Here is a 13,800-nt window from a genome sequence, read left to right on the forward strand (position 1 = left end):
TCATGCTCAATGTTCTTTCGTGTTCTCAGCAACAAACATTAGACAGAACCATGTGCGGCGCGGAACATCGTCAAATTCATACTTCTTCATCAAACACCACGCCGCCTCGAGCCACTCACGTGCGCCAGCCTTTACCATAAATACACCTGACGGCCTATTTCAATTAAGAACAAGGTAATAGAAACACTGTTAAGAGCTGCGGCGCTCAGCCTTCTACACGGTGTCTGACAGTGGCTGTCCGTGCAGCTGTACAGAGAAGATTGCCGGGTGCGCGCCAGCACAGGACGGCGCCGGCCCGAGATTACTGCCGTCTGAAGACGTTTATTAGTCAGCTACACAGTGGTCCTGGCTGCGGGCTGAGCAGCGCCAGCCACGGACCCGCGCCCGACGCCGGTAGGGCGACCTCGCACGGGCAGCGCAGAAGCAGGCACAGCAAGGTGTCCTCATCAGAAGACAGGCAGCACTATTCACACAGCTAGAGCAGTGCGCGCCGCGCTCTGGTGGCCGTCACTGGCCGCCGGCCCCATCCCACGCGCAGCACGTCACTCGTATATGGACCACCGCTGTCAGTCAATTTAGCTTGAGTGAGTTCCTCCGTAAGCGCACAGATGGCACAGCAATCGCCTGAAAGATGGCGCTGGTGCTCGTCACTCACGTGCCAACTTCTGAAATGGAGGTCTACCGAGCGCCTCTGCACGCGGCGCAACACGAGTTTTTATAGTACTTGTATTTGCACAGTCTTGCCTGTTGCACCAACGAGCAGTAGCTGAACTTATCCGTGCAGGAGTCTGGAAGAAGATCAACAGTCACCACAGGGGAATGCTCGCTAAGGTGAAGAGGTCACATGCAAGGTAAACTCAATAACCTAGCGACAATCTGGGTTTTAGAGTGCACCGACCGCTCGGTCGAACTACGTGCACCCGTAAAATTGTTTACATTGAGCTGCATGCATTTAATATGCAGATGGTGAATGCAAGAATCCCAGAGTAATCGACAATATCCAACTCGCTGATAGGATTGCCAGACACGCACGAGACACGGCGGTAGCCTACCTGTGTTATTCGCACTCGCACCACTGCCACTGCCTTCTTTGCGGCCTTCACGGCGCCCGCCTCTGTCTTTGTGCTTCCTGTGTTTGCGTGGATTCGCCAAACCCTCGGTGGTTGCGGCGCTACCATCAGTGACCAATGTGTTCTCGGCTGGCGCCTGCCCGGGGAACGGTGCTCCCCGGAGGCCATTTGCGGAGGGAGGCTTCTCGTCCAGCTCGAATGTGAAGCGGGGCTCCCCATCCAGCTCATTTGTCTCCAGAAGCTCGCTCTCCAGCTCATTCGTGGGTAGCTGCTCCTCCGGCTGGTTGGTCGCCGGAGTCTCCCTCTCCAGCTCTCCTGCTGGCAGCGTCTCACTCGGTAGGCGGGTTGGTTCAGCCCCACCCGCCAGCGCCTCTGTCGCCGCCGCCGAGGTGGCCGTATTTATGGGATCGAGGCCGCCTGACCCGAGCTCCAGCTCACGGCTCACGGCGGCCGCTGTTGGCTCGGAGCTTGAGCCGAGCTCAGTGGCTCCAACACCGGTGGGCTCTGTCGAGCCCACCGGCCCAGCTTCCGTCGGCGTCGGGGCATCCACCGTGATCCACGTGTTCGTGCTTCCCCGCCATCCGCCCACAGTGGCCTCGTCCAGCGTCAGGACGGACGGCCGCTGTTCCACCGACTTGTTCGCGTTTGTGGCTCCCCGCCATCCGCCCAAAGTGGACTCGTCCAGCGTCAGGATGGACGGCCGCTGCTCCACCGACTCGTCCACGACCGTTGGCGGCGGGGGTCCCGTCCGGTGACGCGGCGTCGGCGGTCGGCGCGCTACCTGCTGCTTCAGTCTGCCCGGTGGGCAGGCTGCCCTCCGTCACTGGCTGCCCGGTCGTTGCGGCTACGGGCCGGACCAGCGAGTGAGCAGACCGAAGGCGCAGTCAGTGGTGAGCGGGACGCGCACGCCCGCAGCCACAAGCAAGCCGGACGGACAGGTGGGCGTGTTAACACAGCACACGAGGGTAAGCTGTAGTGATAGCACGTGGCAAACGATGCATTAAAATTGCATACGATACGTGTGGCATGCAAAGTTAACATAGTGCAGTTACGTTTAGCTTTTAATGCCCGACAAAATTTGTGTAAAGGTTTCACAACTGCCTGCCAACAGGTACTATTGTGCGCGTATGCTTTGAAGCGGTTTACGTCCTGATGTGTTTGAGGTGTGTGCTATGTCATACTGCCGTGGGAGCACTGTGGGCGTGTGGACTATCTCGAAGTGGCATGGATCTTTAGCGCGCATGCGCCTCCGCATCCGACTGATTACGTGGTGGAAGAGGTAACGACACAGGAATCTCGTCGTGCACACCTAAACACGCCCGCGTCAGACACGAACGCAAAGCATGGGCAGAGCCGCATAGCGGACGTCACGGTCTCAGCGACAACACAACACAAACACGCCAGAAATCACAGTTGTCAGGACATAGCAAGCGAGACTGACCGTAGCTCAGGCTCTGCAGACTGGAGCCATTCCACCCGCATGTGAAAATTACCACCTAAGCGACCAGGACACACCGTTACCGCCCATCGACGCCAGCGTACGATGACACGCTGGCCCCCACAAACATGCACAACAGTCGGTTCAAGGCAATGTTCGCACGGACATCGACAGACTGAGCACTGCAAGTTCGCAAAGGTGAGCCCTCCAGTCCCGGCGGCGGCCGGTCGTTACGTCCGCGTTACCTACCCATCTCGGGGCAGTCGGCCAGCTGGCAGGCTCGGCTGTGGGCGGGCGCGTCGGCCGGCGGGCAGCCGCCGGCGCGGCGGCCATCGGCGTCGACACAGGCGACGGTGCGCCGCTGCCGACCGATGCCGCAGGTGGCCGAGCAGGCGGCCCACTCGGTGACGAACCAGCGGGGCGGACAGCCGGCGCCGCCGCCGCACGGCTGCCGGTCCGGCGGCCGCGCCGTGGCGGCGCACGCCCGCTCCGCCGCCACGGCGAACTCGGCGTCCGTGCGCCGAATGCAGAGCACGGTGCGTGTGGCCTGGCCGCCGTCGCCGCACTCGTGGGAGCACTGCCGGAGAGCGGCGTCGAGCGACGGCTCGTCAGCGGTGCCGCTGCGGCTCGGCATTGGCCTCGCGTCCAGTGAACAGTCGTCACGGCATTGTCAGATAGAAGCGTCTAGCAACGCTCACACTAATCAGGACCTGTTGGCGGCTGCCAATGGTCCCTGCTCCGAACATAATCTCAGAATTCCGCGATCTCTGCTGCTCCACTGAACCAGCGGTTCCTGTTCTGAATATATATCGTTCGGCAATCCCTCACCTGGCTCCAATTATTCTTATTGGTTTTTATTGGCTACTGTGGCCATCTTGCGCAACAAAGGAAGAGGAATGCTTTCACCTCGCTGCATGGCCTATCTCAACTGGCTTCAGGGTGCGTCTCATCTGGCTCCAGGGTCCGTCTCACCTGGCTCCAGGGTCCGTCTCAAGTCTCACCCGACTCCAGGATCCATCTCACGTCCCACCTGGCTCCAGGATCCGTCTCACCTGGGCTCCAGGGTCTGTCTCACCTGGGCTCCAGGACCCGTCTCACGTCTCACCCGGCTCCAGGGCCCGTCTCACCTGGCTCCAGGGTCCAGTGAACCAGATACCGCCGCAGCCGCGGTCCGTCTTGCAGGGCCGTGTCTGCTGGGGCCGGGAGCCCGGCTGGCATCGGCCGACGTCGCCGCCGCACGTGACTCCGCGCCACTGCACGCCCTGGCCGCACTCCACCGAACACTGCAACACGCCAACAACGCCTCACTTCCATACAGAACGCCCCGCAGGGGTCTCGATCCTCATTCGCTGAACTAGTGAGACATCTGCACGCCTGCACACCATGGTGCGAACATGACTCACCTAACTGTCCCGATGGTGGCCCATGCATGATGTCTGAACGCCGCACGCTGTGTTCTGCTGAGAATCGGACGTGTCTCACGCACGACTTCACAGCCCTTTGGTTACGCCACCCGTGGCATCCATCGCGCCGTGCGTGTTGGGCCTGTCCTGTAACTAGCCTGTCGCCTCACCTCTGCGGCCCCCACGCCGGTCGTCAGCTGCCTGGTACATGTGATCTTTCTGTGCGCTGGCCGACGGGTGTACATTCACTCGTGACCCACATGACAGACGGATGCCGTCTGTCATGAGGCTGTGACCTGCGTGCCGATCTTCATGTGACGTGTGACCTTTGGACCGGGCTTCGTGTGACGTGTGACCTGTGGACCGGGCTTCATGTGACGTATGACTTGTGTGCCAGTCTTCATATGGCGTGTGATCTGTGTGCCCATCTTCATGTGACGTGCGGCCTGCGCGCCTGTTCCCATGTGCCTTATGGCCTGTGTGCCGGTCGCCGGCTGTCGTGTGACGCGTGTGCCGGTCGCCGGCTGTCGTGTGACGCGTGTGCCGGTCGCCGGCTGTCGTGTGACGCGTGTGCCGGTCTCAGCTGGCGGCTGACCTGGTCGGTCCAGTCGGTGGTCATCCAGCCGGCCGGGCGGTGGTCGCTGTGGACCTGCTGCGGGCAGGGCTGGAGGCGGCACGGTGCCGTGTCGCGCGGCCGCTCCGTCGCCGGACAGCGGCCCGGTTCGGCGCAGCTCACGCGACGGGTCCGGCTGCCCCAGTCGCAGCTGACCGAGCACTGCGCCACACACGCCCCGTCAGCACGCACGCGGGGGGGGGGGGGGGCGCAGGCGTACGGATACTGATCCTGCCCCCAACAGCAGCTGACCGAGTGCTGCGCCACACACGCCCCGTCAGCACGCACACGGGCGGCGCAGGCGTGCGGACACTGATCCTGCCCCCCAACAACAGCTGACTGAGCACCGCGCCACACACAGTCCGTCAGCACGCGCACGGGGGGCGCAGGCGTACGGACACTGATCCTGCCCCCCGACAACAGTTGACTGAGCACCGCGCCACACACACTCCGTCAGCACGCGCACGGGGGGCGCAGGTGTGCGGACACAACCCTACCCCCAACAACCCTACCCCCGCAGCTGTAAGCCGTTACGATGATTGGGTAGCTGCACAACTTTGGTTGTGGCTCTATTCTGTGCTCCACGTTTAGTAGCTTATCTTCCATAATAACTCGCCTCCTCAACCAAACCCAAACTCATTGTCCACCAGGTTCTACTGTCCGATCTGCCTCAGAACTAATAGCTGACTGGACTCCACCCGTGATATGCCTAATTGACTCATCAGACTGCATTGTCGTATCCGCCTGAGTAACTTGACCTCGCTTTCCAATCTGCTCCAGTGACACGCAAGATTCTGCCATTTAATCTTCTTCATTGACACATTGGACTGGTCTGTCCAGTCTGCCCCAAATAAATCATCGGTCTCTCCCATCCGATCTGTTAAGTAATTCGCCAAACTACAATGCCTGATATGTGCTCGTAGCACATCGAACGCCCGCGGCCGGTCTGCCACAGAACTTTTACTTGCTGCACACTTCGATCTGCCCCGCTTGCCCGTCGAAACCTGCCTTTCCTCCTGCCCTAGTCATTCACCGGAATCCACTGTCCGACCTGCCCCAGCCACCCACCGGGTTCCACTGCCCATCCTGACCCAGCCACCAGCCACTCACCGGACTCCACTGTCCGATCTGCCAGCGGGCGTTGGCCGGGCAGGGCCCGGCGTCGCACTCCTGCACCTCTGGCTCCGTTGGGCGTCCCTCACACTCCGTCACCTCCACCGGCTGGCCGGCGCGCACGCAGAGGAACGTGCGCGTCTGGTGGCCGGTGCCGCACGTGCTGCTGCATGCTGACCAGGGGTTCGGCTCCCAGCTGCTGCTTGGCACAGTCACCCCCGGCCGCCGTGGATCAGACACACCTCCGCATACATGCGCCGACGTGCGCGACGCACAAGGTAGTCGCCGCCTATGGACCCTTTCGCGCTGCGCAGTATAGTTACGAGGTCATTGAATTCACAATTCGAGCTGTTTGGAAAAGCGCTTCCATATCCCAGGTCTCGTCAACCTAGGCTCTGCTCCATAATTTTATATGTGGAACTGATTCACAGCTAGATGCAGTGCGAGAAACGGAGCTTCTTAGTCAGTTGAACAGCCCAATGCAATGGCGAGAGCAGAAGTGTTCAGCTTGATGCCATCGCCCTGCTTCCGTTTGCATGTAGTCCGCCAATGGCAACAGAGGCCCCCGCTTACCTGACTGGACACGGGAAGGTGTTGCACGGCGTCGCCTTTGGCTTCGGTCGCCGGCGGGGGTCACACTTCCTGTTGCGAGCCAGCTGCTTCCGTTTCCTTCTCATGCACACCACCTCGGCGATTTGCGTTCCTGGAGAATGGGGTTGATGTGGCTGAAGCCTTTACCAATGAGACAGCTGTCAGTGAAGTCTGTTGTCACCTTACATGAGGCGATTTCGGCAATGATTGCGGCGACCGCACGCATGACCGACACTTGAACACACAACATGCGCTGAACTTATCCACCGAACACGCGTCAAGATGGTTTAAAAGCACCACAATTCACGCAAGAGACAAACCTACGCGAACCAGCCTGCCCTCCCCCCGGACCGCAAGTCAGGTGAAGGTGGCTTGCCTCCGATCAATACATGGCGTGCCCCTCAACGACGTGTGTATCACAAAGATCTCTGTCGGTTCACTGGGCTTGAGGTGTGGGGCATGTCTCTAAGGCCGATGACACAGCAGGCAGCGCAAGGCGACACAACTTCGCACCACTCCAGCGAGCGTCGTGCGGGGTCGCCGTGCCCTCCCAGCTGACGGTGGCGCGCCCGTCTCACCTCCGCCGCACGACCTGCTGCAGGCCGAGAAGCCGGTCACCACCCACTGGAACCGATTGCGTCGGCGTCGACGGCGTCGGCGGGCTCCGGCCCGGGCGCCGGCGCCGGCGGCGGAGGGGCCCCCCGGCCGGGGCCGGGTCCGGCCTGGCCTGACTGGCCGCTGAGCCGGCTGGTAGAGCGACGACACAAACCCAGCGCCGCCTGCCGACAGCGGCAGCAGTCGGCGACGGGACAGCACTCGCGCGTCAAGTCGCGAAACACCTAGCATTCGTCAGCGAGCTATGCTGCTCTTCGAGGTGAACGCAAGACAAACCATCTCACAAAATTTCCGGTTTCAACACCATCCTGCGGCTGGGTGTCAATAATACCCGCAACAGTTACACAGGCTCTCATCGAGATGGAGGCCTTTGCAGCTGTTTCCTTTTTCGATGTGTCGCATCGACTCTACGCGGATACCGGTTATGTAATTTTCGCGCCTGAAGCATTCAAGAGTACGGTACACTCACATATATCCGCATACAGTAGTTAATGGGAAGGATCAGGTGAACGTGTTGTGCCCATTTCTTTCTTTGGGTATGGCTGAGTCGGGGTTATAGGCAAATCAGAGCTCCTTTCCCGTAATATTGGAGGGTGATGGATAGTGGCTTTGCAAAAGTGTAGTTAATATTTCGAACATGGCACAAAATAAGACTGGCCGTCGACCTTTTTTTGGCATACTTTGATGCATTTACATGACGTTTGCCATTGGTAAAATAAGCATGATGAATCAAGCATAGGCGTGAAAATCCTCCAGATTGGTCATGGCCTACCCAATTACCCTGAAAATTCCAATTTGAGTTGATTGTATCGCATGGAAATAATCAAATTTATAGAGAACTTTGTGTCTTTTTGGAACGTTCCGACGGCTGCTGTCCCGCATCTGTGCACAAACATTTATCAATATATTGATTACTCAGAGCTAAAACCTTACAATGTTAGGCAGGTGTTTGACTGGCCAATAGGAGAGCCCAGGAATGACAAGAACGCGCGCAGCGCAGCCCTGGCGGGCGGCGGGCGTACTGGGCACAGAACACGGTCCCCGGCGTAGCTCTAGTTCGCACCTCTGGCGCGAGGTGGCGGTGGCGGTGGCGCCACGGCGCTGGGCGCCGGCTGGCGCTGCTGGTCGGCCAGCGTCGGCCTCGGCACCTGCGCGACACCGGTAGCGCTCGGCAGACGGGGCAGCACTGAGCTCAGGGAGTTGTTCCTCTTGATGGCGTACTCGTACTTGATACCGCGGTTGGCTTGCCGGTACAGGATCTGACAGCCCACAGACGCCGGCGGTGACCCTATGCTGGGCGGACTCGCTGCCATGCAAGACTTGGCAAGACACGGCAAGCAGAGGTTGTGTAATGTTCTAGTTGGCTACCGATACACTATTGATAATGGTTCTAGACTAATCAGCATTGGTACAGTATCGATATGGTTCTAGACCAATCTGTCCTGATACAGTATTGATAACGGTTCCAGACTAATTAGTACTGATATAGTATCGATGACAGTTACAGACTCATCAGTACTGATTCGGTATGGATGATAGTTCTGGATCAATCAGTGTTGATCGCAGATCAATCGCTCCATTAGTGGAGGTGTCACAGTCGAGTCACTGTCAGGTATGCCGAGGGTGTCACATTCATAACAGTGAGGCCAAATTATAGCGAACTTCCATTACTGACCAGGCATAGAATGCATTTATACAAGGGAACCGGATGTCATGCATTTTGCGCACACGCACACACATTTATATGCGTGCACGCATGCGTATATGCATAGACACACACATGTATATATTGTATTATTCACCACGGTACCTAGGGGTCAGTGTCACCTACATCATCGCAAGGTCGCTTACATTTCAACAAGCGGCCGGCGCCGCCCCCGGACCGGCACTAGCCATGGGCGGTAGACGGGAGGGGGGGGGACGCTCTCACCACTATGTCCACCGGCTCGGCGATGGGCCCCAGCGCTGAGATCCGCTCGCCGGTGCGCTCCGTCTGGCGCTGGTACCCGAAGCTGGCGCCGGCGCCCTTGTACGTGCCGGAGTTGTCGATGTTCCAGTCACCGTTCAGGATGAACCGGCTGTGGATGTCTCGCAATGCTGGCGACGACGGGGGGGGGGGGGGGGGTGGTCAGGAGGCTGCTGCTGCGTGGTCATGGTCGGAGCGGGCGACAGGCGGGTGAGGTCGGTGGCGCGTTGAGTCTTTAGCGATGATGACCGAGTTTGAGTTCTGCGCATTGTGTGCTAGCTGTGTATGCGGCAATACCCAGAATGAGGTAACTATCACGATACTATGGCGTGAACATGCCTCGACAAGTCACCTAACAGTTGCGCGCTCTTGCTGTGACTGTGTCAGTGGGGTATCCTACAGACACACGGAGGGCCTCCCGCCATGGGCGGCCTGTGAGTGGGGTATCCTACAGACACACGGAGGGCCTCCCGCCATGGGAGGCCTGTGAGTGGGGTATCCTACAGACACACCGAGGGTCTTCCGCCGTGAGAGGCCTGTGAGTGGGGTATCCTACAGACACACGGAGGGCCTCCCGCCATGAGAGGCCTGTGAGTGGGGTATCCTACAGACACACGGAAGGTCTCACGCCGTGAGAGGCCTGTGAGTGGGGTATCCTACAGACACACGGAGGGCCTCCCGCCATGGGAGGCCTGTGAGTGGGGTATCCTACAGACACACGGAAGGTCTCACGCCGTGAGAGGCCTGTGAGTGGGGTATCCTACAGACACACGGAAGGTCTCACGCCGTGAGAGGCCTGTGAGTGGGGTATCCTACAGACACACGGAGGGCCTCCCGCCATGGGAGGCCTGTGAGTGGGGTATCCTACAGACACACGGAAGGTCTCACGCCGTGAGAGGCCTGTGAGTGGGGTATCCTACAGACACACGGAAGGTCTCACGCCGTGAGAGGCCTGTGAGTGGGGTATCCTACAGACACACGGAAGGTCTCACGCCGTGAGAGGCCTGTGAGTGGGGTATCCTACAGACACACGGAGGGCCTCCCGCCATGGGAGGCCTGTGAGTGGGGTATCCTACAGACACACGGAAGGTCTCACGCCGTGAGAGGCCTGTGAGTGGGGTATCCTACAGACACACGGAAGGTCTCACGCCGTGAGAGGCCTGTGAGTGGGGTATCCTACAGACACACGGAAGGTCTCACGCCGTGAGAGGCCTGTGAGTGGGGTATCCTGCAGACACACGGAAGGTCTCACGCCGTGAGAGGCCTGTGAGTGGGGTATCCTACAGACACACGGAAGGTCTCACGCCGTGGGAGGCCTGTGAGTGGGGTATCCTACAGACACACGGAAGGTCTCACGCCGTGGGAGGCCTGTGAGTGGAGTATCCCACAGACAAACGGATGGTGCTCCGCCATGAGAGGCCTGCCAGCGAGGTATGCCGCAGACACACGAAAAGTCTCCCGCCGTGGGAGGCCTGTTAGCGGGGTATGCCGCACACACACGGAAGGTCTCACGCCATAGGAGGCCTGTGAGCGGGGTATCCTACAGACACACCGAGGGTCTTCCGCCGTGGGAGGCCTGTGAGCGGGGTATCCCACGGGCACACGGAGGGTCTTCCGCCGCGGAAGGCCTGTTAGTGGTGCGAACCCTAACAGGTATCAGACGGTTCAAATTACGGTACCAGCAGGCAATGAACGAATTGCCGAGGGTTTCAGAGTTTGATCTTGCAATGCTATTAAGATATCCAGAAACGAGATCGCTTGCATCGATTTTGTGTCACAGAATACTTGGCTCGCGACACCTGCTGCGATTTGTGAGCGATGCAGAAGAAAGGCAGGTGGCGTTGGGGCCGTACGTAGGATTTTGCGATGGGGGACACGTGTCAGTATCTATCCACGCTTACATGAACGCGTGTAGCATGATATGCTATCATTACACAATGGATATATATATATATATATATATATATATATATATATATTATTTGATGTGTTCATGGTTTGATAACAAGACGGGTGAATCCCCTAGGTAATTACGAGCGTGCGCTTCAAGGCGGCACGAACACTCATTTCTAAAATGAATTTTAAGACATCTATGTATATATGTTTTTAGAATACGGGGTGCTGGTCACCTGGTGTTCCGTAACGTTTCGTTATGTATGAAATGCCACTGTATCGTTTGCAGAAAAACATCGCACAGCTACAGTCAACTATGCAAAACATTTCGTTGCCCGCATAATCGCTAGGTGTCTCCGAAGTCACGACATTTGTGCTCTATCAAGAACCATACATCAGCCACCTTAAGCCGTCTTGAAGATGACCATATCTAAACGCGGTTACATCCCCGCAGCAATGACCATACGCGGGGCCGAATAATTATTCTAAAAAGCATTGCTTTTCAAGGGCTATTGAATTTACGTCAGGCAAGGGATTACATCAGCTGGCATGTTCAGCATGATTTAGAAGAAGAAATGCGTTTTGCTCATAGTTTTGGAAAGTAAATAGACCGCGGGCTGGAGCCACTGAGGACCTAAAAATTTTACTGCACCTGCACACGGTGCACCATAACAGCAACACTCAAAACGGATAAAAATGCATGCACCAGCTGTTTTGCTTCATGCAGCTGCAAATAGACACAAGCTGCATACCTTCGCCATACTTAAGAATTCTATCTCGTGTTTACGCTGAGCCATAGATAACAGTGAGCAACAGCAGGAATAAGGCGGACGACGGCGGGAGATCTGTGACTGTCTTATGGACCGGCAGGGGTCCTATTTCATCATATAAACATCAGTCTGGTGATTTCGCTGCAGCTTCGCTGGTAGCCTGGGGCCGTTGTAGTGCAAGCACCGCCAGTGGCCAGCACAAACACGCCATGAATCACGTTCAGAGGTCACTCTTTTATCCGCCCTCGTGCCTGAGAACAGCCTCCTCAGGCGTGAAGGTGATGACGAGCCTGTCATCGCGACTCAGTGGTTAACAGGAAAACCTGAGCTCTCAAGCAGCCCGTGTGTTTAAATCGATGTGAACAATTAAGAATGGATTCCTTTTAACTGATATGCAGACTTAACTGTGCAGCTGGTGCCATGCGCTACAAGAAAACTTAAAACGACTCTCGGCTCACGCGTACGCGTAACGGGCCCCTGGTACCTCACGATGACATTCCCCAGGTACATGATCAGGAACTTGCTCGATTCCTCTGCGTGACCAATTAGTCCACTGCCGCAGCACAGTCGGGCGGTGACGAATTAGTCCACTGTCGCAGTACAATCGGGCGATGACGAATTAGTCCACTGTCGCAGCCCGGTCGGGCGGTGACGAATTCGTCCACTGTCCGTAGTACAGTCGGGCGGTGACGAATTAGTCCACTGTCGCAGTACAATCGGGCGGTGACGAATTCGTCCACAGCCGCAGTACAGTCGGGCGGTGACGCATGTCCGTCGCCTACCGAGATAGTTGTCAGTGATGCCCATCTCCTGGATGTGTATGCTGCACGCGCCGGCCGGGATCTGCGCCACCAGCCGGTAGCCGGCCTCCAGGTACGGTTCGGTGAAGATGCCGGAGATGATCTGGCAGGTGGCGTTGCTGCCGCCGCACACGCCGCACGCGTCCCGCACGCGCGGCGAGCCCACCACGCCGTCGCAGGCGATATGCTGCCGGCGGAGGTGCAACAGCATCAGTGCAAGCCCACCGAGCGTCTCTACACCGCTGGTGTGTGTGTGTGTGGGGGGGGGGGGGTATAGGTATGGGTGTGCGGGGTGTATACACGTGTGAATGCGTGACTATGGTTTCTTGGCCCGCTAGGGACTACATACAATGCATACAGCTCGTTAGGTTGTCAATGATTGTCGCAATCACACGGCGTAAGGGGCGGGGAAATCATCGGTGGCCAATACGTCAGCGTGCCGCGCGAGCGGGGGTAAAGTGTAAGTTGGCAGATAGAGCATCCACCAGACTGATTGTCATTAAAATTGGCATGATTCTGGCATGTTTCAACCATAGATGTTTGTTCCGTCACCTTTACAACATCAACTTTTCCAACCATTCACCATCTGAGTATGTTCTCTGCATTATAAACGGCAGCCTCCTCTCGCAATACTCTTCGCAACGTGGTCGACAATTCCTGTGACCCCCCCCCCCCCCCCCCCCCCCCGACATCTCCTGCATGCTTATTGCGAGACAAAGGATCGGCATATGCACGACTGAATATGTGGGTGATGGGATGAGTGTGTACAGGCAGGCGTGTAAAACGTGATGTTACACTACGCGAAAAAGCATTGGTAATTTATAGAGGCTAATCGCTTTGGTGTCGGCTCTCAGACCTACGACTGGCGCCAAGACTGGCACAATATCGTTAAAACTATATTTAAAAGACTGAAAGTATCGACCAGATTAAGACCCAGTGCAGCCATCGCGCTGGTCACCCCTGTGCCCAACAGGAAGGGATCATTTACATCGACATGTACCATAAAAAGCTGAGTTAAAAGAGCGGAATCTGCCAAAGGGAAAGAGCTTGCTACGCACACGAAGAAGTTTGACATTTTTTTCTTTGTCACGATATTAACCAATTATGTTACTACTCATACCATGGATCTTACAATGAAAGGAACGACATATGTAGCAAGATTTCCAACAATGGACTTGTATTAAATGTTTCAATAAACATCTGATGTTTCACACAAATTCATTGATCGATCTGTAACGAACTGACGCATTTCACGATATTTTCATCTCTCCCGTAACCAGGGTTAGGCTCCTTCGACATATCTTAATAACAATGAGCCCATTAAACGATTATTCACGACTCGCAAAGCCTTTTCAACTTTGTCGCATTTGTTAGACGATGTTTAGGTTTAGTTTACTTATCTGTGACTCGTTAAATATCTACGCACTCAGTAATTTTGGGCGCTGGTGTGCCGCTTTAAAAACCCAAGGACAACTTAACATTTGACGCTGTAACTGGTTATCATCCACGTGCCACAACTGTTTATTTT

General features: G+C 56.9%; 1 protein-coding gene across 1 annotated transcript in view; it reads right to left on the bottom strand.

The window, feature by feature from the left end:
* Positions 1-13,800, bottom strand: part of LOC119098083 (thrombospondin type-1 domain-containing protein 4) — a 33,598-nt gene continuing 19,798 nt past the window's right edge. The window contains exons 2-12 of the mRNA XM_037221011.1: positions 12,255-12,459; positions 8,774-8,940; positions 7,907-8,102; positions 6,807-7,007; positions 6,211-6,340; positions 5,635-5,836; positions 4,507-4,686; positions 3,636-3,791; positions 2,839-3,085; positions 1,176-1,385; positions 1-788 (exon numbers count right to left, since the gene is read on the bottom strand). Coding sequence (XP_037076906.1) covers positions 679-788; positions 1,176-1,385; positions 2,839-3,085; positions 3,636-3,791; positions 4,507-4,686; positions 5,635-5,836; positions 6,211-6,340; positions 6,807-7,007; positions 7,907-8,102; positions 8,774-8,940; positions 12,255-12,459 — 2,004 coding nt within the window. The 3' untranslated portion in view covers positions 1-678. The remainder of the gene's footprint in view (positions 789-1,175; positions 1,386-2,838; positions 3,086-3,635; positions 3,792-4,506; positions 4,687-5,634; positions 5,837-6,210; positions 6,341-6,806; positions 7,008-7,906; positions 8,103-8,773; positions 8,941-12,254; positions 12,460-13,800) is intronic.

Source organism: Pollicipes pollicipes, unplaced genomic scaffold (assembly GCF_011947565.3).
Source record: "Pollicipes pollicipes isolate AB1234 unplaced genomic scaffold, Ppol_2.1 Scaffold_4740;HRSCAF=5597_pilon_pilon_pilon, whole genome shotgun sequence".
NCBI classification, from domain to species: domain Eukaryota; kingdom Metazoa; phylum Arthropoda; class Thecostraca; order Pollicipedomorpha; family Pollicipedidae; genus Pollicipes; species Pollicipes pollicipes.